General features: G+C 33.5%; 1 protein-coding gene across 1 annotated transcript; it reads right to left on the bottom strand.

The window, feature by feature from the left end:
* Positions 1–2,294: 2,294 nt before the first annotated feature.
* On the bottom strand, positions 2,295–27,024 carry Xkr9 (XK related 9). The gene is made up of 3 exons (XM_076836351.1): positions 26,753–27,024; positions 5,980–6,200; positions 2,295–2,923 (listed from the first exon to the last, which is right to left on the bottom strand). Exons 1-3 carry the CDS (start codon positions 27,022–27,024, stop codon positions 2,295–2,297), a joined length of 1,122 nt encoding a protein of 373 aa, XP_076692466.1.
* Positions 27,025–27,592: the final 568 nt, after the last annotated feature.

Here is a 27,592-nt window from a genome sequence, read left to right as displayed (position 1 = left end):
TAAACTAATTAAAATAAAATATAATTTGGTTACCTCAAGTCCTTTCCATTTTGTATGTGTATGTGCGCACGTGTGCGCATGCCAGGGACTGAAACTCAGGGGCACTCAACCACTGAGTCACATCTCCAGACCTATTTTTTATGTTATTTAGAGGCAGGGTCTCACTGAGTTGCTTAGCGCTTCACCATTGCTGAGGCTGGCTTCAAACTCATGATTCTCCTGTCTCAACCTCCTGAGCTGCTGGGATTACACCTTTCCATTTTTAATCAGGTTATTTGGAGTTTTGCTACTGTTCTAGAGGTTTAGTTCTTTATATGTTAGATATTAACCCTTATGAAAGATATTTCTCTACTGAAGATATACAAGGAACACATGAAAAGATGCTTAACATCATTAATCATTGGAGAAAGGCAAATCACACTACAAAGAGAAATAATAATAAAACCAGAAAATAACAAATGTTGGTAAGGATACAAAGAAATCAATATTTTTGTGCACTGTTGGTAGGATTATAAAATGGAAAAACAGCATTAGGAAAAACAGCATGAATATTCCTTTAGAGTTAAAAAAAGAATTGTCATATGATCCAACAAACCCACCTTGGGGTATATATTCAATAAAATTAAAAGCAGAATCTCCAAGAAATACTTTATTTCACCCATGTTCATTGCTGCGTTATTCACAATAGCCAAGAGAGAAGTGGAATCAAGACAAATGTTCCCTAATAAATGAATGGAGAAAATGTGGCACATATATGTAATAGAATATTATTTGGCCTTAAAAAAGAAGGAAATGCTATTACATACTCTTAATAGGGATGAACACTGAGGAAGTTTTCCTAAATTAAATAAGCCTGTCACAAAGACAAATACTGCATGATTTAACTTACATGAGATATCTAAAGGAGCCAAACCCATAGAAACAGAGAATAGAATTAAGATGGCCAGGGACAGGATAAAGGGAAAAATAGTAATTGTTCAATGGATATACAGTCTTAAGTTTTGCAAGAGGATAAAGTTCTAGAGATGTGTTGTATAACAAAACAAATACAGTTTAACACTACAGTAGAACTGTACTTAATGGTTAGGATGGTAAATTTGATATAATTTTTACCATATTTTTAAAATACATATAATACAAATAAAATATTATAACTTTTAGCATAAATAGAATTAATATATCAAGAATAAAATTTTAGTTTTATTCAGAATGGAGGAACTTTGATTGGGCAAAGAAAAGGAAAGGGTAGGGAGGGGGCATGCAGGCAGGAAAGATGGTGGAATGAGATGGACATCATTACCCTAGGTACATGTATGACTGCACATATGGTGCAATGCTACATAGTGTACAACCAGAGAAATGAAAAATTGTGCTGCAATTGTGTACAATGAATCAAAATGCATTCTGCTGCCATACCTAATTAATTAATAAAATTATTTTAGTTTTATTCAGAAAATCTAAAAAATAAGTAAATAATGAAATTTTCAATCCTCTCAAATGCATGCAAATTTTCTTTCATATTTACTAAATTGGGAAATTCATGAAAAGCAGCAGAGTAGGTGCTCACCAAGAATTTAATTTCTTGGGCTGGGGATGTGGCTCAAATGGTAGCGCACTCGCCTGGCATGCGTGGGGCACTGGGTTCGATCCTCAGCACCACATAAAAATAAAGATTTTGTGTCCACCTAAAACTAAAAAATAAATATTAAAAAAGTAAAAAATAAAAAAGAATTTAATTTTCACCTTCCCTCCATTCCCTTTTCTTCTATTTAATCTGTCCCCAACTCAAAATACATGCAATGAATCAAGACAGTAAAGAAGAATAGGTGTTCTGCTCTTTTGTTCCCTTTGCAGTTCTCCACAACAGGGAGAGCAGTTTTAGGAACAATCAGAGAAAACCTGGAGAATACCTCAAGGCCAGCCTTTATGGGAACCAGATTATTTCTTCCATTTTGGGCTCAAGATGGTAGCTTTACCAGATACAGTAAGAAAACATCTTTGTACTCAAGACCTTCAAAACCAAATAAGAGGGCAGAAGCTGGAGCTCAGTGGTATAATACTTTGTCCAGCATGCACAAGGCCCAGGATGCAATCCCCAGAACCACAAAAAACACAAATAATAATAATTTAAATAATAAAATATCATTATGTTCTCTCACATTCAAAATTAATGTACCAGAACCATTCTCAAATTAAAGGAAGCAAAAATAAAGAGACAATACACACATAATACATATTTTTCTTTACTAACCAATGAAACAAGCAACAATAAAACGTATCTTATAAATTAATAGCTATTCCATTAGGAAATACTTCATTCTACAATCTCTTTGAACATATCTTCCATCAGTTTCATCATATTTTGTTTCTTCACTTCTATTTGGGTGAAAAGCCCCATAATAAACAATAAGAAAAATAATCCCAAGGAGAAGAGAAAGAACTAAAGTGATACTGATAGGTACAAAGTAATCTGAATTAAAAATAGAAAGTGGATAAACCCAGAACCCAATCAATATACCCAGGGTGGTCAGCACTCTCACAACATAATAAAAAGACATTGGACATTTAGTATTATGTCCCTTAATATTAAAAAATGTAAAGACCAGAATAAATCCAACAACAATTCTATATAAGAATTCCATACTTTTGGAATTACAAAACTGAGTTTGTTCTTTAAATGCCCATATTAAACCTACAATCCAAAGTAATAACAACATAAATAATCCAACCTTAACATTTACAAACAATAGAAGTACAACACTAAGCATCCAAGACAATAATGTAAACAACTTGTAAAAGAGATAGGTGGCTTTGGGACAGAATCCATTAAGGAGATTTTTATCAGGCAAGGATTTTCTTAAAGCTATTTGAAAATCAACAGTTGACCAAGAAATGGCACAGCAAGAAAGCATGATAGCTGCATCTACAAAACAAAAAATAAAAAAGACCTATTGTTACAGGAATAGTAATAGCAATATTATATTACTAGATGCCATAAATGCTTTATCTGTATACATAGAGTCTCACAAACACATTCAGGCAATTTACTTATCTAATCCTTGGAGATAATATTCCCATATTACATGTGAGGGAACTGAAGCTTGACAAAATATATTACTTGGTCAAAGTCACATAACTAAAAAATTATAGAACTGAGATTTGAATCTAAATTTTCTTGATTCCAAAGTTGGTATACTAATCCACTACCATCAGGCTGCTTTGAAGTGCTTCTGAATAGTTCACTGAACAAATTTTATTAAGCAATTGGAATAATGGAAACTGCATACTCTGGTTGTTTAAAAACAAGTATAATCCTAAGTTTTCTAGACATTTTAATTTTGACCTTGAATATATACCTAATTCACAAGGTACAGCTTCATGGTGCAGAGAAGAGGAGCAGTTAAAAAGAAAGTTTAACATAAGTATAAAACATTAACAAGCTCAAGTTTTCATATTCTGAAGATAATGACTCAAATGAACAAATATGCTCTAAAACCAAACTTCTATAGGTTTGACATCTTTACCCCATTTTTCCCTAACAAGGAACAGAAGAATAAATTCATTACTATTTTGGAAATGCAAGTTATTATTAGCCCCACAGTTAAAGCAAGGGACTTCCATAAAGCAAAAGCAAAGCATCAGAAAACTAAAATGAAATAATTTAGAGAGTACAGAGTGCTAGTAATTTTAATTAAGCCCCACTGGAAGTCTATATGATAGCTAGACTTACAACAATTTATCTACTGATGAGGATAATGAGAACAGGACCTGAAAAATGTCTCTGTATACTCTTTCTTGGTTTTGGCACATGACACGATGGACCTCACTAGTAGGACTTCTTTTCTTCTTTAATTCAAAAACATTTGAATTAAAACATCATTTTCTCCTAAATTGTCCTATGAGCTATTTTTATAATTGGTTTTAATTTCTACCAAATTAATACATACACATAGTTTAAAAAGCTAAACATTTCTACAAACTTTACTAGAAAAACAGCAGTACCCTTTTCTACCCTTCCTTACCACTTAATTTAAATCCCCAGAAAAAATCACTATCAATTCTCCTAAGTTTCTACTGTAACAGGTAGTTATTTCTACCTAAAATATGTATTATGTTTAACTTATCTATTTTAAACATTGTTTACTGATTTCCTATTTAGAAAGAAGACGTTTTATTATATATGTGCATTCCACATAGCCTCCATTTATCTCTTTCTAAAAGAGTAACATCACAACATTTGGTAAAATCAATATTTATTTTACTTTATTACAACTACTTAAGTATACAGGGACTTTTGGTTTGAATTGGTTTTGGTTTTTTAACTGCTCAGTCACTCTGATTATATTTTCGTTTCTTTAAAACATTACATTTTTTCTGCAGTAAACTCTGCTTTTGCTCACTTGATTATTTTTTTTTACCCTATCCCTATTTCCTAGCAAATACTTCAAACTGATTGAGAAAACCTCTGTGTATACATCTGTCATTTCTTTTCCTTTATTTCCCCCTCCAATTTTTTTCTAATACCATCCTCCTGCTCTAGGCTGGTTGTTCTTTTTTTTTTTTTTTTTAATAATGCTATTGTATTTTTTAATACTTTTTATTTTATTTATTTATTTATTTTTATGTGGTACTGAAGATCGAACCCAGGGCCTCACACATGCTAGGCAAGTGTTCTACCACTGAGTTATAACCAGAGCCCTAGGCTGATTATTCTTGAGGCTTGCTTCCTATCATCCCAGAACTTCCCTTCACCTCTCTTCTGTGTTGATGTCCTATCTCCTGATTCTCATTCCTTCTCATGTTGCACAAAAGCTAAGTATTTTGAGACCATGTTATGGCTCAAAAAGTCTTTATTCCTTTCTCACTCTTTTTTATTTTTTATTTTATTTTATTTTTAATTGTTGATGAACCTTTATTTATTTTTTATTTTTTTATATGCAGTGCTGAGAATCAAACCCAGTGCCTCACACACGCAAGGCAAGTGCTCTACCATTGAGCTACAACCCCAGCCCCTCCTTTCTCACTCTTGAGACACAGTTTTGTTAAAAATAGAATTAAAGAGTTGATTTTTTTTCCATTGAAACTTTGAAATCGTCACTGTTATTCCAATTTCAACTGTTACAGTTAAGAATGTTAATCCCATTTGGTTTCTCTATCTTTAGTAAGTGATCATTTTTTTTCCTTCTCAAATCTTCTAGAATTTTATCTTTGCTTTGCTGAAATGATAACAATGAGCTTGGTGAGCCATTTTTATTCAACCTTTCAACTTAATAACCCACATCCTTCAATGATATGCTCTGATATTATTCTTTGATGATTTCCCTAGAAACCACAGTATTCATATCAAACATAAAAATGTTTAAAGATAATCAATACTGTTACCTAAGAGGTGGATTTATCACAAAGGTAATAAAACTTAAATTTCAAGGACCCTCACTTGCTCAATCTCCTTCAAGCCTGGCAAAGTCCTAGCAATGTGTTCACTTTGCCATAGTTTTAAAAAATTTGCAAATAAGACATTTTAATTACAGTTGATAAATTCCCTGTCTCTTCCTCCGATTTACACTCCTCATATTTTGCCTTAGAAAACTGAAATGGCTTTGGGCATTTTGGGGATCTGGCTAAGGAAAACTTGAGTTAAGAATACATCTAGGTTAAACATAGGGGGACATGTTTAAAAGGTTTTCTTGAATTACTGATGTTAATAAGTGGCATGACTAGAATTTTCAGTCAGCTTGCCTGATCTTAACATCTCATTATACAGTCAGCATTCCTTCATCAGTGATTTCCTTTCTTGGTAGACAAAGGAAGGAATAGGAAGAAAAGATATTTTTTAATATCTGAACCATATTACTGAATTTACTTTTCAAAAAATAATTTTTAAAGGATTGAAAACTCTAAAACCTGCCTGAGAGTTATATAGTTGATATAAGATTTCAGTGGCATCCAACATCTAACATGGTGTTAATAAAGACTTACACTGACTAAAATTTGCTTGTCCATGTTCCAGAAAGATATAGAGCTGAAGAAGAAGTTGTGGGCAGCCTTCCAGGTAGGTCTCAAATAGCCTGAGCATGCTCAAATCAGTCACTCTATCTATAACTTCTTTATGTTGATCAATTTGCTCTTCGGTGAAGCCATTCGTTTTGCTACTACATTTGAAAGCCACGTGGTAACCCTTTTTTAAGGCAAACCAATACCTGTAAAGTAAACATGAACATTTAACTTCAGTCATACATTTTTATAAATTTAAATTTATTTTAAATTAAATATAAAAATATGCATTTAAGGAGTATCATAAGTATTTCAAAAAAAATATAACACTGTATAATGTTTAAATCAGGTTAAACATATCATCTCCTCAAATCCTCATCATTTCTTTATGGTGAAAACATTCAAAACCCTTTCTTTCAGCTTTTTGAAATATAAAGTACATTATTGTTATGTATAGTCCTTCTATCATGCAATAGCACACAAGAACTTCTTACTCCTCCCTAAATATTCACCAGGTTGTTCAGACAAAAATGTAGGACTTCCTCAGATCCTGTAAAAATTCAGGTCTCTATTCAATTATCACTTCTACTTAGAATTCTCAGATCACACAATCTAAACTAGTACTCTCCATCACATTCTATATCTTTATTATTTTTCTTTGTAATACCACAACACAGTATTTATTTTGGTTATCTTTACTTTCTCAAAAAAATGTAATCTACATGAAAAGAGAGAATTTGTTTTGTGCATTGATACAAACTAAATAACTAGAACAATACCTGGCACGTGGCAGGTGCTCAAAAACATTTACTGAATGAATAAATGAAAGCTCATCACACTTTTTCCATAAAAAGACAGTAAAAAATAGCCAAAGCAAAACTGAAAAAAAGAACAAAGCTGGAGGCATCACAATACCAGATTTCAGGACAAAAGAGTCATATTAATAAAACCAACATGATAATTGTCATGAAGACAGAAACACTGACCAATGAAGCAAAAGAAAGAACTGATCAGTCAACTGATCTCTTGACAAAAATACACATGAAGAAACGGCATTCTCTTCAATAAATGGTGCTTAGAAAATTGGATATCCATATACAGGAGACCCCTATCTCTCTACCTATACAAAACCCAACTCTAAATGGATCAAAACCCTAATGTTAGAGCTCAAATTTTGAAACTACTGAGGAAAACATAAAATGCTTCAAGACATCAGCACAGTCAATAGTTTTCTGGATAAGCTCCAAAAGCATATGAAGCAAAAAGAATTGGCAAATGGGATTGCATCCAATTAAAAAGCTTCTACACAGCAAATAAAGCAATCAACAGAGTAGCAACTATCTACAGAAAGGGAGAAAAATCTTTACCAGCTATTCATTAGACAAAGGATTAATAGAATATTATAAAGAACTAAAAAAAAAAACAAAATGTACTCAAATCAAAAAAATGGACAAATAATTTGAACAGAATCTCAAAATAAAAAATACAATTTTGACAATAAATATATAAAAAATGCTCAATATCTTTAGCCATCAGGGAAATGTAAATTGAAACTACAATAAGATATATTCTCATTCCATTGAGAATGACCGTTAGCAAACAAAAAAATGCTAGCAAGGATGTGGAAAAATAAAAGGCCATCTACACTATTGGAGATTATATAAATTATAATAACCACTGAGGAAAACTGTATGGAGGTTCCTCAAAAAACTAAAAAACAGAACTACCATATGTTTATTGCTGCATTATTTATGATAACCAAGATATGGGATCAGTCTACATGACCATAAATAGTTGCACAGATAAAGAAAACATGGTATATATATACAACAGAGCCCTACAGAATGAAATTCTGTCGTTGCAGGAAAAATGGATGGAACTGAAGGATACCACAACATTAAGTGAAATAAGTCACACACAGAAAGCCAAGTATCACATGGTATCTTTTATATGTGGAAACTAAAAAAAAAAAAAAAAAAAAAGATGACCTAAAAGTAAGAGAGAAATTATTAGGAACTGAGAAGGGAATGAGAGGGAAGGGAGAGAAGGTAGAAGAAGGTGAATGCACAATATAGGCCTGTATGAAAATATCATAGTGAATCCCATGAATTTGTATAATTAATATGGGTTAATGACTATAATAAAGAAATTAGTGAGTATGGAAGAACTGTGGAACGTTCCAAGTAAAAGTAAGACATTAAAACAAGTTATTCCTATTATAAGCAAAATATGTACATACATATGTGGATATACAAAGATTCTAAGCTGGCAAATAAAAGTATATTTTTGCCATTACATTTTTGGAATAGCATAATCTATGAAGTATCAGCTAGATGCCAGAGTAGAAACAAATGTCTACAAAAATGATGAAGGCATGGTCTCTATTTCAATGATCTTACAACCTAACTGGAATGTCAAATCTATGAAATACTAGTTGCAGAAGAAATGAATACTGATTAAGAAATATAAATACAATATTGTGAAAAAAAGAAAAAAAATGATTAATGTCTAGTATTTATCCGCAAGATTTATGGGGAAGTTGTGCTTAAGTCTTTGGGAGCATGTATCACAATTGGGAGTATGTGATTCCTGTTCTTTGATATGGTTTATAAACCAACAGATAGATACTATTAAAAATTTTGAAAAATTCATAAGTATTAACAGTTACATACCCAGAGAATAATTAGTATGGCAGCATAAACTGGGAGAAGAAGCAGCAGAGCACAGTAGCTAAAGAGTACAGACCGCTAGGGATGGTGAAATGTGCCTCAAGTCCTAGATACTTAGAAGGTTGAGGTGTAAGGATCACTTGAATCTAGGAGTTCAAAACCAGCCTGAGCAACACAGGGAGACTCCCATCTCAAAAAGTAAGTAATAAAAGAGTACTCGAATAGTACCAGAATGCCTGGATTCAAATCCTAGCTTTCCCTCTTCCTAGCTTAATTTCTTTTTGCTTCAGTTTCCTAATTGGAAAATGGAGCTAATCATCATATCCACTCTCACTGGACTGATGGATTATTAAATAGATTAATTTATTTATATATAAAATGCTTAGACATAGCACAAGTTAAGTACTATGTAAGTGTTCATTTAAAAACAAAACTGGGCTATTTACAAATGTTTACATTCAAATTTCCAGTGACTTCAGGGAATAATTTAGCCCAACATCATAATAATAAATGGCAAATCTACAGGAAGTTCTGCTTTTCTGAGGATAACTTCATGGGGAAGGGAAATATGAATATAATTTTTTTTAATCAACAGAGCATTGTTTCAGGGACAAATGGTGAACAAGCCAAAGAAAATAAACAGAGGGTGCTTACCTAGCATTGTTTATCCCTACATACTATTTTATTTGAGATAAAAAATTAACAGCATCCAGGAATGACGAATTACCTTTTATCAGGCAAAAGTTTCTACTGATATGAAACAATGAATTCTGGACAAAATTTTTTTAAAAGGTACACAAGAACAACTAAAAGTAGGACAAAACTTGAAGGCACTCAACACTTAAAAGAAGAAAACCACATTACATGAGGTTGCACATTTGTCTAGCTTTTCCTCTGAAGGCACAGCACAATCTAAATGGCTCAAAGGAAATATATAACCTTATTTGCCCAAAGAGAGGACTGAGTTTGAGTTTACCATAGTGGTTAGAAACTAAGGAATAATCTCCCAAAACAAGGAGCCACAGAATAGAGACTGCCAAAATCTGCATATACTTTTTTCAAATCTTTGGCTAATCCCTTATTGTGCATATGTGAAGCAAGACTCAAGAAATTAAGGGGGAGTGGGGAAACAGAAGGAATCTTAGCAGAGATTTAAGCAGTTATCTACCATAGGTAGTTTAGAATTTTAATCTCAGCAAATTTAAGGGGATTAGTAATAATCTCAGGCATTCCTCAGGAACCTCATAAGTGCCATGCCTTAGAAGTAAAAACCATACCTCAGAACCATAAGATATTCCCCTAAGACTAAGGCCAAAAGCAAAATAGACCTTCCCTTTTACATTCTATATGAAGCCTCTGTAAAACATCAAAGGAATTTGCCACTAATTTAACTATCTTCTTTCTTATCAGAAGATAAAGAAAAACCTGTGTCTCTATAAATTATCACTTACATATAATATCTACAACACAATAAAAAATTACTTGACATACAAATAAACAGGAATATGAGACTCACAACAAAGATTTTTTAAAAAGTTAACAGAGGCAAGGTAGGCAGACCTGCGACCGACCGGCAGAAAAGGCCCAGCAGCCGATGGAGGGGCAGAGACGCCGACCGCGCCTGCAAGGTAGGCGGAACTGCAACCCACCGGCAGAACAGGCCCAGCGACCCGCAGAGGGGCAGAGCCGCCACCTGCGCCTGCAAGGTAGGCAGAACTGCAACCACCGACAGAACAGGCCCAGCGGCCTGTGGAGAAGCAGAGCCACCGCCCACGCCTGCAAGGTAGGCGGACCTGCGACCCACTGGCAGAACAGGCCCAGAGGCCCGCCAGCATGGTAGACACATCGCCCCGGTTGGGGGAGGGGCATTCCCTCTAAAATCTGGAACAAGACAGGGATGCCCTCTCTCACCACTTCTGTTCAACATAGTTCTCGAAACACTGGCCAGAGCAATTAGACAGACGAAAGAAATTAAAGGCATAAAAATAGGAAAAGAAGAACTCAAATTATCACTATTTGCAGATGACATGATTCTATACCTAGCAGACCCAAAAGGGTCTACAAAGAAACTATTAGAGCTAATTAGTGAATTCAGCAAAGTGGCAAGATATAAAATCAACACGCATAAATCAAAGGCATTCCTGTATATCAGCGACAAATCCTCTGAAATGGAAATGAGGACATCCACTCCATTCATAATATCCTCAAAAAAAATAAAATACTTGGGAATCAACCTAACAAAAGAGGTGAAAGACTTATACAATGAAAACTACAGAACCCTAAAAAGAGAAATAGAAGAAGATCTTAGAAGATGGAAAAATATAACCTGTTCATGGATAGGCAGAACTAACATCATCAAAATGGCGATATTACCAAAAGTTCTCTATAGGTTTAATGCAATGCCAATCAAAATCCCAACGGCATTTCTTGTAGAAATAGAGAAAGCAATCATGAAATTCATATGGAAAAATAAAAGACCCAGAATAGTAAAAACAACTCTAAGCAGGAAGTGTGAATCATATCGATACCTGACCTCAAACTATACTACAGAGCAATAGTAACAAAAACAGCATGGTACTGGTACCAAAACAGGCGGGTGGACCAATGGTACAGAATAGAGGACACAGAAACCAATCCACAAAATTACAACTATCTTATATTTGATAAAGGGGCTAAAAGCATGAAATGAAGGAAGGATAGCATCTTCAACAAATGGTGCTGGGAAAACTGGAAATCCATATGCAACAAAATGAAACTGAATCCCTTTCTCTCGCCATGCACCAAAGTTAACTCAAAATGGATCAAGGAGCTTGATATCAAATCAGAGACACGGCGTCTGATAGAAGAAAAAGTTGGCTACGATCTACATACTGTGGGGTCGGGCTCCAAATTCCTCAATAGGACACCCATAGCACAAGAGTTAACAACTAAAATCAACAAATGGGACTTACTCAAACTAAAAAGTTTTTTCTCAGCAAAAGAAACAATAAGAGAGGTAAATAGGGAGCCTACATCCTGGGAACAAATTTTACTCCTCACACTTCAGATAGAGCCCTAATATCCAGAATATACAAAGAACTAAAAAAATTAAACAATAAGAAAACAAATAACCCAATCAACAAATGGGCCAAGGACCTGAACAGACACTTCTCAGAGGAGGACATACAATCAATCAACAAGTACATGAAAAAATGCTCACCATCTCTAGCAGTCAAAGAAATGCAAATCAAAACCACCCTAAGATACCATCTCACTCCAGTAAGATTGGCAGCCATTATGAAGTCAAACAACAAGTGCTGGCGAGGATGTGGGGAAAAGGGTACACTTGTACATTGCTGGTGGGACTGCAAATTGGTGCGGCCAATTTGGAAAGCAGTATGGAGATTTCTTGGAAAGCTGGGAATGGGACCACCATTTGACCCAGCTTTTCCCCTTCTCAGTCTATTCCCTAAAGACCTAAAAAGAGCATGCTACAGGGACACTGCTACATCGATGTTCATAGCATCACAATTCACAATAGCAAGACTGTGGAATCAACCTAGATGCCCTTCAATACACGAATGGATAAAAAAAAAAAAAAATGTGGCATTTATACACAATGGAGTATTACTCTGCATTAAAAAATGACAAAATCATAGAATTTGCAGGGAAATCGATGGCATTAGAGCAGATTAAGCTAAGTGAAGCTAGCCAGTCCCTAAAAAACAAATGCCAAATGTTTTCTTTGATATAAGGAGAGTAACTAAGAACAGAGTAGGGAGGAAGAGCATGAGAAGAAGAGTAACATTAAACAGGGACGAGAGGTGGGAGGGAAAAGGAGAGAGAAGGGAAATTGCATGGAAATGGAAGGAGACCCTCATGGTTATACAAATTGACATACAAGAGGAAGTGAGGGGAAAGGGGAAAAAAAACAAGGGGGAGAAATGAATTACAGTAGATGGGGTAGAGAGAGAAGAGGGGAGGGGAGGGGAGGGGAGGGGATGGGGGATAGTAGAGGATAGGAAAGGCAGCAGAATACAATAGACACTAGTATAGCAATATGTAAAACAGTGGATGTGTAACCAATGTGATGCTGCAATCTGTATACAGGGTAAAAATGGGAGTTCATAACCCACTTGAATCAAAGTGTGAAATATGATATGTCAAGAACTATGTAATGTTTTGAACAACCAACAATAAAAATTTTTTAAAAAATACTTTTAAAAATGAAAAAAATAAAAATAAAAAAATAAAAAGTTAACAGAAACATATCAGCTAATAGAAACATACCTATTGATGACCCAGATCCTGAAATTAGTAAATGAAAATTTTAACCATGATAATTTTTTAAATCTTTAAGAAAAAAAAGTATGTAATAATTGTAAAGATTGTAAAGACTGGAAATTCAGGAAAGAGATGAAAAATGGAATAAAAGAGCTAATGGAAGTCTTATGACAAAAAAATACAATATGTAAAATCAAATATTCATTCCATGGAAGTAATAGCAAATTGTACACAAATAAAGGAAGGATCAGTGAACTTAAGATGCATGCTATAGATTGAAATTCCTGTACCCTACCCCAAATTCATAGGCTGTATCTAGTAGAGCAGGGGGCTTTGGGAGACAACTAGATGAATGCTCTTACAAATGAGACCACAGACAGGGCCTTAACCTTCTATCAGGTGAAGACACAACTAGAAAGCATCATCTATGAATCAGAAAGCAGGAACTTACGAAACACTGAATCTGCTAGTACCTTATCTTAGACTTCCCAGCCTCCAGAACTGTGAGAAACAAATTTCTCTTGTTTAAAAGCCCCACAGTCTACTCTATTTTGTAATAACAGCCTCACCAGACTAAGACAATAGAAATTATCAAACAAAAAATGCAGAAAAATACAGGGGGGAAAATGAACAGAGTTTCAGTAACAAATGTATAAATGAAATCATAGAAGAAAAAGAGAACAGGGGGAAATTATGACAAAGTAATGGTGAAAAAAGTATTTCCCACATTTAATCAAAAACCAAAACATACAGATCTAAAATATTCAATAAACCCAAGCAGAAACAAAAACATAGGTACATCATTCTTAAATTGCCACAAATCAAGTATACAGAGAAAATATTTAAAACAGAGAAAAAAAGACACATTCTCACAGAAAAACAATGAAAAGTTGACTATCTCTCACCAGGAATAACACAATCAAGAAGAAACCCAAATCAATAATTACACTAAATGTAAATATATTAAGCATTTCAATTAGCAGAGATTTTCAAACTCAATTAAAATGCAAGCTATAAATTTTATGTGTTTAGCAAAGGATTCCCTCTCAGTATAAAGACACAATTTGAAAGAAAATCATACACAAAAAAGTTAATTTGGCTATATTAACATCACACACACAAAATAGACTTCAAATCAAATAATATTACCAGAGATAAATAAGGTCTGTCTGCATCTTGTCTTTACACTTAAAAATATGTCTTAGAGATCGTTTCATTTCAGTATATAAAGTACTTTATCATTTTTTATAATTGCTATGAAGTTTGCCATTGCATAGATATAACAAAACTCCATGAAAGGACATTTAAATTGTATTCAGTATTTTGCTATTAAAAGTAATGATACAATTAAAGACTTGTGTACATATGTCATTTTACATGTATGCAAGTAGGACAAATTTCTATAAGAGGACATTCTGTGACTAAAAGTACATTATATTCTTGCAACATATCAAAGTACCATCCACAGATATTGTACCAACACATACTCAGTAGGGTATGAGAATACTTGTTTTCCGATGCCTTACAAAGAAATAGTTTTATCACTAGGACTTTTGCCAATTTTGTAGATAAGGAATAATATTTCCATGTAGTTTTAATTGGCTTTTTTATTATGTATAAGGCTTAGCATGTTTTATACAATTCAAGATCATTGTCTTTCCTTTTGTGTGAACTATCCTTATTTTCCCCATATTTTTCTAGTGAATGGATGGTCTTTTAATTTTGATTTCTAGAAGTTCTTTAAACATTGGAGGACAAGCCCTTTATGTTATAAGGTATGAATATTTTTCCCTGTTGTTTTTCTTTTGACTTTGCTTTTGTCTTTGTCTGTCCAGTGGTTTTTGCTTTTGTTTACTGACATGAACTTCATTTACAGTCAAATCTACCTTTTGAAAGTTTAGAATTTGAGTCATGGCTAGAAAGGCTTTCCCCATACCAAAGTTATAAAAGTACTTCTATGATTTTTGATATTAGATATTTGATTCATTTGAAATTTATCTACTTGTCTGGTATCCTACCTAGAAATATAGCCAGAACATGATATATTAAACTATCCCAATTCCAAAATTAATCAAATTTTTATGGTGTCATACTGCATACACTGAGTATCACTTTCTCTTTCTTAAATAGTTGTAGATGAACACAATACCTTTATTTTATTATTTTTATGTGGTGCCGATAATCAAACCCAATGCACTCACATGTACTAGACAAGTGTTCCTCCACTGAGCTACAACCCTAGGACCCTGGGTATCACTTTCTATTTGATTCTAGTTAATTTACAAAAAACAACAAAAAAAACCTGTAGTGTAGTTATATGGTGTACAGAAAAAATGTTCTCTTGTTCTTGTAGTTTGGATTTAGGGGAAAAAGAAATACCACTCTGGAAACAAAACTCTTTCACATTATCACTTCAGACTATATTCTGACTAGAAGGAATTAGATCTTGTATTGTGTCACGTCAAAGACTGTAGGAGACTGAAGACATAAATTGCAACATTTTAAAATTCTCCCAGTACCCAACTCTATGTTTATATCAATATATTTCTGAAGATTTCAATTCTATTACAGAAGAGGTTAAACTCTTCCAAATTATGTGCCATAGTAAAGTATGGCCTAAGCCTGACCATCATATGAAAAAATATTATCCAATTATAATTTACATATTTTATTTCTACACATTTTTCCCAACACTAACAACTAAGTATAAAATCAGTAAGTCCACATAATGCCTGTATAACTACTGACTACACTCACTAAATTTCATTTAGAGATTACTACAACCTATCGTTGCAGAAATGCACATTCCAAGTATACATGAAGCATTCAAAAGGATGTATGTTAGGCAATAAGACAAGTATAAATAAATTTCAAAAGATGAAATCATAAGAATGTTATCTGACAACAAAGAAGTTAAATTATCAACATTAACAATATCTACAAAAACATCTAATTATTTTTAAAATTTTTAAGTAGTCTAACCCTTGGGTAAAAGAAGAAATCACAAGGAAAGCTAAAAGGTATTTTGAACTTATGGATAATGAAAACATATCAAAATGTCTGTGATACAGCTAATGCAAGGGTTAATGGGAAAGTCATAGTTTAAATGCTTTCATTAAAAAAGAAGAAACGGTTAATAGTAATAAGTTTCTACATAAATGAAATAGATGAAGAAAAGCAAATTAAATCCTAAGAATATGGAAGGAAACTAAAAAGATAAAAGCAGAAATCTAATAAACTAGGAAGAAAATGCAATAGAAATTAACAAAGCCAAAATCTAATTCTGTGAAATGATAGAAGAAATTGAAAAACCTCTACTAAGACCATTGTGGTATATATACACAATGGAATAATACTTAGCAATAAAAGAGAATAAAATCATGGCATTTGCATTTAGGAGGAGGGGGAGAGAAGGAGAGGAAGAAAATATAAAATGCCAATATCAGAAATGGAAAAGAAGACATCACTAAAGATCCTATAGATATCAAAACTATAGCAAGGGAATATTAGAAAAAAACCATGCCAATAAAATGGAAATGGGCAAACTCCCCGATGAAGCGGATAAACTCTAAAAAATATAACTTACTAACACTGACATAGGTCAACTAGAAGATCTGAATGCTTCTAAATCTATCAAAGAAGTTAAATTTTTCCTAAAAATCTCATACAACATTCACATCATCCAATACATTTTACCAAACATATAAGGAAGAAATGACACAAATCTTATACAAAATTCTTCAGAAATATAACGAAGCAATATTTTCTAACTTCTGTTATGAAGCAATGTAAAACTAATCTCAAACATACCAAAGAGGGCAGGGATATAGCTCAGTTGGTAGAGTGCTTGTCTTGCATGCACAAGGCCCTGGGTTCAATTCCAAGCTCACACACACACACACACACACAAAAAAAAAAACCCTACCAAAGATATTACAAGAAAAGAAAATTATAGACCAATATCCCTCAAGAGAATGGACACAAAAATGCTTAACAAAATATCTACAAATAGAACTCAACAATTTTAAAAAGCTAAGGGCTAGGAGTGTAACTCAATGATAGAGAATTTGCCTAGCAAATTATGAGGCCATGGGTTCAATCTCCAACACAGGAAAAAAAAAAACTATATATATATATATATATATATATATATATATATATATATATATATATATGTAAAAGGGATATTAAGAATGTAAAAATATAAGCCACAGACTGGAAAAAATATTTGCAAAAGATATACCTGATAAAGGACTGTTATTGGAAATATACAAATAACTCTTAAAACTTAACAATAAGAAAAAGAACTACCCAATAAAAAGTGGATAAAAGATTCAAACAGATACCTCACTAAAGAAAACAGAGGTGGCAAGTAGGTTTATGAAAAGATCCTCCACATCACATGTCACTAGAAAAATACAAATTAAAACCAAAATAAAATACCACTACATACCTATTAGAATGGTCATAATCCAGAACACTGACAACAAATGCTGATAACGATATGGAGTAATAGAAAATCTCCTTTGCTGGTGAGAAATTATACAGTCACTTTAGAAGATATTTTGGCATTTTCTTTTTTTAATTTTTTTTATTAATATATGACAGCTGAACGCATTATAATTCTTATTAAACATATAGAGCACAATTTTTCTTATCTCTGGTTATATACAAAATATATTCACACGAATCTGGGTCTTCATACCTATATTTTGAATAATAACGTCCATCACATTCCACCATCATTTCTAACCCCTTACCTCCTCCCTTCCCCTCCAACCCCTCTGCCCTATCTAGAGTTGTCTATCCCTCCCATGCTACCCTTCCCTATCCCACTATGAATCAGCCTCCTTATATCAGAGAAAACATTCAGCATTTGGTTTTTGGGATTGGCTAACTTCACTTAGCATTATCTTCTCCATCCATTTACCTACAAATTCCATGATTTTATTCTCTTTTATTGCTGAGTATTATTCCATTGTGTATATATGCCACATTTTTTTATTCATTCATCTACTGAAGGGCATCTAGGTTGGCTCCACAGTTTAGCTATTGTGAATTGTGCTTCTATAAACATTGATGTGGCTGTGTCCCTGTAGTATGCTGTTTTTAAGTCCTTTGGGTATAGACAGAGGAGAGGGATACCTGGGTCAAATGGTGGTTCCTTTCATTTTCTTACAAAACTAAACATGCTTTTACCATACAATTCAGCCACCCTGCTCCTGGTGTTTAAATGATTAAATATCCTCCTGCACACAGACATTTACAGCGGCTTTCAAATTGTCAAAACTCAGAAGTAACCAAGATGTTCTTGAGGCAGTGAATGGATAAAGAAACTATGGTACATCCAGACAATGGAATTCTGCATTAAAAAGAAATGAGCTATCAAGCCATGAAAAGGAAGAACTTTTTAAATGTATATTGCTAAGTAGAAGAAACAAATGTGAAAAGGTGATGTTCTGTATAATTCCAACTATATGACATTCTGGGAAAGGTAAAAAACAACAAGACAGGAAAGGCACAGTGGCGCACTCCTGTAATCCCAACAATTTGGGAGGCTGAGGCAGGAGGATCGCAAGTTCAAAGGCAGCCTCAGCAAAAGCAAGGTTCTAAGGCATTCAGTGAGAGACCCTGTCTCTAAATAAAATACAAAACAGGGCTGGGGATACAGCTCAGTGGTTGAGCACCCTAGTTCAATCCCTAGTACCAAGAAAAAAAAAAAAAACAGTGGTTGCCCAAGGTTAGCAAGGAGGGAAGAATGAACAGGGAGAGCCCAGGTGATTTTTAGGAGAGTTAAACTATTCTGTATGATACTCTAAAGAAAGGAAAATGTCATTATACATTTATCAAAACTAATAGGATGTACAACACAAAGAGTGAGTCCCAATGTAAACCACGGACTTTGGATAATAAAGATGTCAATGTAATTTCATTATGACAGACGTACCAATCTAGCACAGAATATTGATAAGGACCCTGTGTAGTATGTGGGGGTAGAGATTATATGGAAACTCTCTTCTTTTTTCTCTATTTTGCTATGAACCTAAAACTGCTTTAAAAAAGTATTCTATTTAAAAAGAGGAAAAAGTATATAATGTAAAATATATTATGAAGCTACAGTAATCAAGACAATCTGGCTTCTTTATTTACAAATAATATGATTATCTACATAAAGAACCTATGGAGTCCACAGAAAAGTTACTAGAATAAGTGGCCTTAACAAAATCATATGCTAAAGGATCAGTATAAAAACAACCAATTCTATAAACCAGAGAAATTGCATCTATTAGAGGAAAAAGTGGGCCCAAATCTCCATCATGTCAGAATTAAAATCAAGAATCAATAAATGGGATGGATTCAAACTAAAAAGCTTCTTCTCAGCAAAACAAACAATTAGGTGAATAGACAGCCGACTAATTGGCAATAAATTCTTACCACCCGCACGTCAGATACAGCACTAATCTCTAGAATGTATAAAGAACTCAAAAAATCTTAACACCAAAAAAAAAAAAAAACACGCAAATAAACCAATCAATTAATGGGCCAAGGAACTAAACAGACACTTCTCAGAAGAAGATATACAATTAATCAACAAATACATGAAAAAATGTTCAACATCTCTAGCAATTAGAGAAATGCAAAACTACTCTAAGATTTCATCTTACTCCAGTAAGAATGGCAGCTATTAAGAATACAAACAACAATAAGTGTTGGCAAGAATGTAGGGGAAAAGGCACATTCATACATTGCTGGGAGAACTGCAAATTGGTGCAGCCAATATGGAAAGAAGTATGGAGAATTCTTGAAAAACTGGGAATGGAACCACCATTTGACCCAACTATCGCACTCCTCAGTCTATACCCAAAGGACTTAAAAACAGCATACTACACAGGCACATCAATGTTTCTAGCAGCACAATTCAGAATAACTAAACTTGGAGCCAACCTAGGTATCCTTCGTAGATGAATGGATAAAGAAAATGTGGTATATATACACAATGGAATAATACTCAGCAACAAGAGAATAAAATCATGGCATTTGCAAGTAAATGGATGGAGCTGGAAAATATAATACTAAGTGAAATTAGTCAATCCCAAAAAGCCAATGCCAAAAAATTTCTCTGATTTAAGGATGCTGATTCATAATATGCTTAATATGATGTGGGGTGGGGTGGAGATGGGAAGATTAAATGAACTCTAGATAGGGCAAAGGAGAAAAGGGGAGGGAGGGGAAGGGAGGGAGCATAGGGATAGGAAAGATGGTGGAATTACCCTAAGTAGATGTAAAAAGACATGAAAGATGTGACTCTACTTTGTGTACAACCAGAGATATGAAAAATTATGCTCTATATGTGTAATATGAGTTGTAATGCATTCTGTTGTCATTAAACAAATTAAAATTTTTAAAAAACCAATTCTATTCATCAGCTATAAACAACTAGAAATTGAAATTAAAAATAAATACCATTTATAATAGCCTCCAAAAATGAAATACTTGGGGATAATTATACCAAAATACGTACAAGACTTCTACAACAAAAACTAGAAAACATTACTAAGAATTAAGTCTAAATGAAGAGAAAAACACCACAGATTAGAAGAATCGATATTTTTAAGATTTTATTTGCAACTCCGTGTTTTAAACATGTACATTTTATTGTATATAAAATTATACCTCAATAAAAGTCATTTATTTAAAAATTAACTGAAATATTACTGACACAAGATTTTCCTTGAACAGATCTGCATCCCAATCCTGTATGACCTATGTAGGCCGATAAACTTCAAGGCATGAAATTAAGTATAGAATGCACTTGAGAGAACCTCTAGGCATCACCTAGAAACAACCTCAAAGCCTTTAGGAAAGACTTGGAGAAGGCCCCACACATTATTTTTTCAAGTGCAATAACCAGGAAATGATTATTGACACCAGGCCTACAGAAAAATGAGGCAGTATGAGCACTCAATAGTAGAAGCAGAGCCCATAGTAATAAACCTAAGGAGTCTTCAGATACTACAATTATAAATTAAACAACTACACTTGCTATGTTTAAAAATAAAAATGACAAATCTGAAAATATCTGCAGGGAACAGAAAACTAAAAGTTACACAGCAGACTTGAAAAAAATAGAGCTTCTTAAAAATAAAACTTAGAATAATCCAATTTAAAATTCCCAGTGGTTGAATGGGATAATATCTTGACCACAACAAAAGTGAACACTTATGAAGTTATTTAAAATTCAAAAAATTATGCAGACTGTAGAATAGAGTGTAAAGATTAAAATTTAAAAATCTAACATGTAAGAGTCATTTTACATGCTGTAAGAAAGGTTGCCTTAAATTTGACTGGATTCCCATAAGAAACAGAGAAAAATGTAGTAAAAAAAAAAATGTTAAAAAGATAATTGCTATGAATTGTGCAGAAATGGTGGAAGATAGTAAATGACAGAATCAACAGGACCAGCAAGTTTCAAGTGAGAAATAAAAAGAAATCTTCTCCTAAATATATAATAATTAAAGCATAAAAAAAATTGTTAGGCACAGTGATGCATACCTGTAATCCCAGGGGCTTGGGAGGCTGAAACAGAAGGATCACAAGTTCAAAGCCAGCCTCAGCAACTTAGGCACTAAGCAATTCAGTGAGACCCTGTCTTTAAATAAAATACAAAATACGGCTCGGGATGTGGCTCAATGGATAAGTGCCCCTGAGTTCAGTCCCCAATACAAAAAAAGAAGAAGAAAAAAAAAAAAAGAAAAAAAAAAAAACCTAAGAGTTGCCAAAGAGGAAAAAGATAAAATACTTTCAAAAGAATCCAATAAAACTGAAATCTAACTCCTCCAAAGCCAAAATAGAAACCAAAAGACAATAGAATAAAATACACTGAAAGTAACTACTTATCTAGAATTCAACAGAAAATTCTATAGAATTTTCAAACAACAATTTTCAAGCAATCAAAAATTAAGAGATGATATCACCAACACACCCTCTATGGATGAAATTCTAAAAGACAGACCTCAGAAAGGCAGGAAAAAAGTGATCTGGGCTAGATCTTATCAGCTAGCCCTGGGATCTTGCCTGGACTCCAGCTAGCTTGATTCCGTCACCTACTGACATAAAGAAAAAGTGAATTTTATATAGTTTGATCAAATTGAAGAGAAGCTGCTAGATTGCTACTCCACTGGTCCCACAGAAGTGGTTATAATACATAGAAACAAAAGCCAAGTGCTACATATGTGTAAATTTAGTTAGCATGTGCCAATCAGGCTGGGGTAAGAGCCAATCTCCCTCTCAGGGTCCTGGCATCCCCCAAAGAAGGGGGAGGGAGCTCTCCAGCCTTACTCTCATTATGAGGAAATATGGGATGCAGAAAACAATTATCATGAAGTCATAATTTCAGAAGGGCCCTTAAGTTCAGTATTTTTCAAAAGGGTTAATTAAGAGTCAAGAAGGAATGATAAATAGAGTAGTAAATATTAACAAAATTAATAAAATTTAACTTCATAAAACAACTTAATAATGCAGTAATAATATCATCTAGTGGATTTAAAATAGGAATTAAAGTGCCAAAAACATTTAATATATAAGTTGGGAACATGATAAATGGGATTCAAGTGTTTTGAGGTCTTTTTATTATCCATGTGAACCATAGAGGTTTTATTTTACTTTATACTTAGAACTGCACATTATGGACTATACTTCTAGGTGGATATAATAATATATTAGAGAAGAACAATGGTCCTGCCAAGACTACTATAGAAACTAGAAACTGGGAAGCTGTTTCCACAGATACTCATTTTGTGGGGGTATTTGCTGATTGTTACTCAAGACAAGAGGCTGAAATTCTGGATTTTGACTAGGCAATGGGCTGTCAAGAAACAAATTAGCAGAGATTTTGGAGATCTGACAGAACTGTGGGACCTCAAACTCATTTTTTCCCCCAAGACATTTGCCAAACACTGAAACCATAAGAGAGAGTAAAGGTTAAGCAGAACACTTTTGAAAAAAAAAAGTTTCTAGTAGTCTTATAATGCCAAAGAAACAGACAAACGTTCAGAATCTCTGGGGTCAGGAAGACCACACCAGGCTACCAATGCCCTGGAGGCTGTACCCTAGAAGCAAAGGCAAATCAAAAACAGACTGACCCTTACTCTAAATGCCCATCAGAGAAAAAGGATAGTCATATTGTCCAGAGCCTCTATAATTTTATGACACTTAATCAAAAATTACTATGCTGATAATCCTTAGTAAGAAAAATGAAGCAGAAGGCATCACAATATCAGCCCTTAGATTATATTACAGAGCTATAATAACAGTACTTGGTACTGGCACCAAAACAGACATGTAGACCAATTGTACAGAATAGAAGACACAAAGACAAACTTATATAAATATAGTTACCGCATACTAGACAAAGGTGCCAAAAACATACACTGAAAAAAAGATAGCTTCTTCAACAAATAGTGCTGGGAAAACTGGAAATCCATATGTAGCAAAATGAAATTAAATCCCTATCACTCATCCTGCACAAAACTCAACTCAAAGTGGATCAAGGACCTAGGCATGAGACAAGAGACCCTGCACCTGCTAGAAGAAGAACCAAGCCCAAATCTTCATCATGTTGGGTTAGGAACCGACTTCCTTAACAAGACTCTTAAAGCATAAGAAGTAAAATCAAGAATCAACAAATGGGCTAGTATCAAACTAAAAAGCTTCTTCACTGCAAAGGAAATAATTAAGAATGTGAAGAGACAGCCTAAAGAATGGGGGAAAATCTTTTCCACCTGTATCTCAGATAGAGCATGAATCTCCAGGATATATAAAGGAAAAAACCCAAATAACCCAATCAGTAAATGGGCTAAGGAACTAAACAGACACTTCACAGAAGATGAAATATGATCGGTCAACAAATATATGAAAAAAAATGTTCAATATCTCTAGCAATTAGAAAAATGCTAATTAAAACTACACTGAGATTTCATCTTACTCCAGTAAGAATGACAATTATCAAGAATAAAAGCAACAATAAATGTTGGCGAGGATATGGGGGAAAAGATACACTCATATGTTACTGGAAGAACTGCAATTTGGTGCAACCATTCTGGAAAGTAGTATGGAGATTTCTCAGAAGAATTGAAGTGAAACTACCATTTGACACATTTATCCCACTCCTTGGTATACCCAAAGGACTTAAAATCAGCATATTATAGTAAAGCTGCCACATCAATGTTTACAGCAGCTTTCAACAGATGAATGGATAAAGAAAATTAGTGTATACACAATGGAATATTACTCGGCCATAAAGAGAAACAAAATTATGACATTTGCCAGTAAATGGATGGAACTTGAGACTATCATAATAAGTGAAATAAGCCAATCCCAAAAAACCAAAGGACAAATGTTCTAATATTTGGATGCTAACTTGCAATAATAGGGGGTAATGGAAAATAGAAGTACTTTGAATTAGACAAAGGGGAATGAAGGGAAGGGAGGAGGGTTGGGAATAGGAAAGTTAGTAGAATGAATCAGACATTACTTTCCTATGTTCATATATGGGAAGTTGTACTCCATATATGTATAATATGTCAAAATACATTTTACTGTCAAGTATAAAATAAAATGATAAAATTACTATGCTGATAAAGAAACAACATCAAAGCAATTTTGCCTTTTTCTTTGGCGGGATGGGGTACCAGGAATTGAAACTTGGAGTACTTAACCATTGAGCCACATAGCCCGTTCTTTTTTATTATTATTTTTACTTTGAGACAGAGTCTTCGTTGCCGAAGGCCTCACTAAGTTCCTAAGGCTACCTTTGAACTTATGCTGCTCCTCTCTCAACCTTCCCAACTGCTGAAATTACAGGTCCATAGCACCCTGCTCAATTTTGCCTTCTTTTATAACAGAATTACTTATAATACAATATCTTGCAATATTTTAACAGAGGAGGTCCCTTTCATGCAACAGGGGCCCACTTTATGTTTTGAATGTAAACCTTGCTGCTCAATCGCTGGAAACTTCTTTTAAAACTGACATTTTTTTCCTTTCCTCCTTTCCTATCCATAACTGAAGGGAAACAAAAACACTCTTCCCTGCCTAAGTTATCTGTCCTTTGGTTTACTGCCAACCTGAACAAAGAAACTCTGGACCTGGAAATAGAAAAATAGCTCTCCTGAGGACAAAGTTAAACGTTCGTCACATTTACTGACAATATCTGGAAAATAGGCCTATACTTCCCTTTATAAAGCCCTCTGTAGTAGTTTGAATGGTAGCCTCTGTGACTTGAGTCTATTGCCTTTCTCCTTTGCTAGCAAAGCAGTAAAACTTTTTACTTTTTTTCAAAACCTTGATCAGCATCAGGGACAAGGACCAAACTTTCAATATCAACATCGTGAGTCATCAGTTCAAACACCAATGAAAATAATTAGGAAATGTAAAAATTTAAGAGAATAACAAAGAAACTCATGTATACCATATTTTTAAACTCTCTACAAAGTAATTTTTATCCTCCTTCAGATACTATATAATTTTCATTATTGCTCATACAGAATACTCATTAAAACTTATTACACTCCTATTTATTTAAAAGCACTTTCACAGGCCACGGTTGTAGATCAGTGGTAGAGCACTTGCCTAGCACCATTAGGGACTGGGTTGGATCCTCAGCACCACATTAAAAAAAAAAAAAATACTAAATAAAGGTACTGTGTCCATCTACAACAAATATATATATTTGTTGTCCATCTACAACAAATATATATTTGTTGTAGATATATGTGTATAAAACTCTTTTAAAAAACACTTTTACCACATTCCTTTAAACATTTTCATCTTGTACAATGCCAAAACTAACTCCCAATATCAACAACTAAAGTACATTCTTTTCAGATTTCCTAAGACTTTAAAACTTCTCATTGTACCTTTAGTTCCTCTTACATATTATAACTAATAACTCTAGCTTTCAAAAGACTAAATAAAAGCTAATATTTACAAAACACTAAATTTCTACAGTAATGTAATGGCATCATGGTAATATAAAAGCCTTCTTTTAGTATTTTCAATTAATGACCATGAATTTGTTGCCTCTTAACAAATAAAAAGTTAACCTCTATGTTATCTTAAAATAGACCAAATTCAAAATATAACTGTAAAAAAAAAAAAAAGTACAGGGCTAGGGATATGGCTCAATGGCAGAATGCCTACCATGCATGACACCCTGAGTTTGATCCCCAGCACCACAAAAAATAATAGTAATACATGATTATTTTAATAGGTATATTATTCTCTTTACTTCTATGAAAAATTCTGTCTTAGAATAAAATCATTTAAGATAATAGTAAAAATGTCATATAAAATCAAATATATAGAGAATCACAGAATTCTCAGACCCTATTTAGATTCTAGTTTAACTATAAAATAAGGTTTTAACAACATGATTCTTAACGTTGATTTTATTTCTATACCTACCTAACTGAATGGTTACTGCATTATTACAGTAAAGCTTTTTTCATCTAGTTAAATCAGCATAAATAAGTGAAGTACTCTCTCAGAGGTGCAAGTGATACGCTACATTTGCACTATCAGGCTTACAATATACACAGAACACAAAACTGAGCACATACCCGAAAAAGCAACTTAATTAGCTAAATGAATCTGGGAAATTCTGACAGCACAGCAATGACTCATGTGCACACCCACAGTGAAGAGCAAGTAACCTTTGTGCTCCTTGCAAATAGGGAACCTTTGTACATCTGACTACTTACATAGAAAAAAGGTAGCTTGTTTGGGTAAAAGGAAAACAATGTTAGTGATCAAAAGCACATATTCACCTTGTAAAAACTCCTCCTTGTAAGCAATGAAGTAGAAGAAAGCAATGCTGAATTTCTTGGCCTGCTTTGTTTAAATCGGCCTTGAACCAAGAATAACTAAAACACTGGACCACAAGTGTTCCAAAAAGCATAAAGCTTAATGTTAAAATACCAAAAATATACTGTCCTTCGTGGAAAAACCTGACAGATACCCAGATGTCCACAATTAAATCAGCTACATAGATTATAATGCCAAGAACTGACATCATAAAATTGCATTTAGTATATTTCATTATGAATGCTATAGCTCTTGGCTATCTACTCTCTTCTCTCATACAAAAAGGAAAAAAAAATACCAGAACAAATATTATTGCATCCTCTGGTATAGCAATGAATATTAATTTCTTCTCTCTAAACCTATTTATTAAAATAAATAAATAATATGAAATTGGAATACAAAAAACCAAGTGACTAATTTTAACACTCTGTTCTAAATTTCTAATCCAGGTCCAAAGTTACAAGGCCCAACTCAATCTTCTGTTTCACGATGATCTTCATTACAGATGACAATGCCTAAAATGAAACAAAAACATAGTTTCTAAAAATCCTAAGTATAAAGACAGGACCATGATTTTATTAAAGCTCTATTTTTTTCTAAAAATTATATATTACCAAATAAAATTATAATAATATATTGCCACTAAATATAATTCTTAAAATTGTTTTTGGAAAGTAAAGTCTCAGAGATATACTTGCTAGTTGAAAACTTCCTCTCAGATTGAAGTGTTTATATTTTTAAAATATAACCTACTCACAAAGGTTATTTATTGCAAGATCACTTATAGTAGCAAGAAAATGGAA

This window comes from Callospermophilus lateralis, chromosome 16 (genome assembly GCF_048772815.1).
Source record: "Callospermophilus lateralis isolate mCalLat2 chromosome 16, mCalLat2.hap1, whole genome shotgun sequence".
Lineage (NCBI taxonomy): Eukaryota > Metazoa > Chordata > Mammalia > Rodentia > Sciuridae > Callospermophilus > Callospermophilus lateralis.
This window is presented reverse-complemented; position numbering and strand designations above follow the sequence as displayed.

What these genes read in the sequence shown, in the direction of transcription:
- Xkr9 (XM_076836351.1), bottom strand. Translation starts at nt 27,024, where the DNA reads ATGAAATATACTAAATGCAATTTTATGATGTCAGTTCTTGGCATTATA. An exon ending in CAAGGAGGAGTTTTTACAAG is followed by an intron (nt 6,201 to 26,752) that starts GTGAATATGTGC and finishes TTTACTTTACAG; the next exon opens with GTATTGGTTTGCCTTAAAAA. An exon ending in ACAAGCAAATTTTAGTCAGT is followed by an intron (nt 2,924 to 5,979) that starts GTAAGTCTTTAT and finishes TTTGTTTTGTAG; the next exon opens with ATGCAGCTATCATGCTTTCT.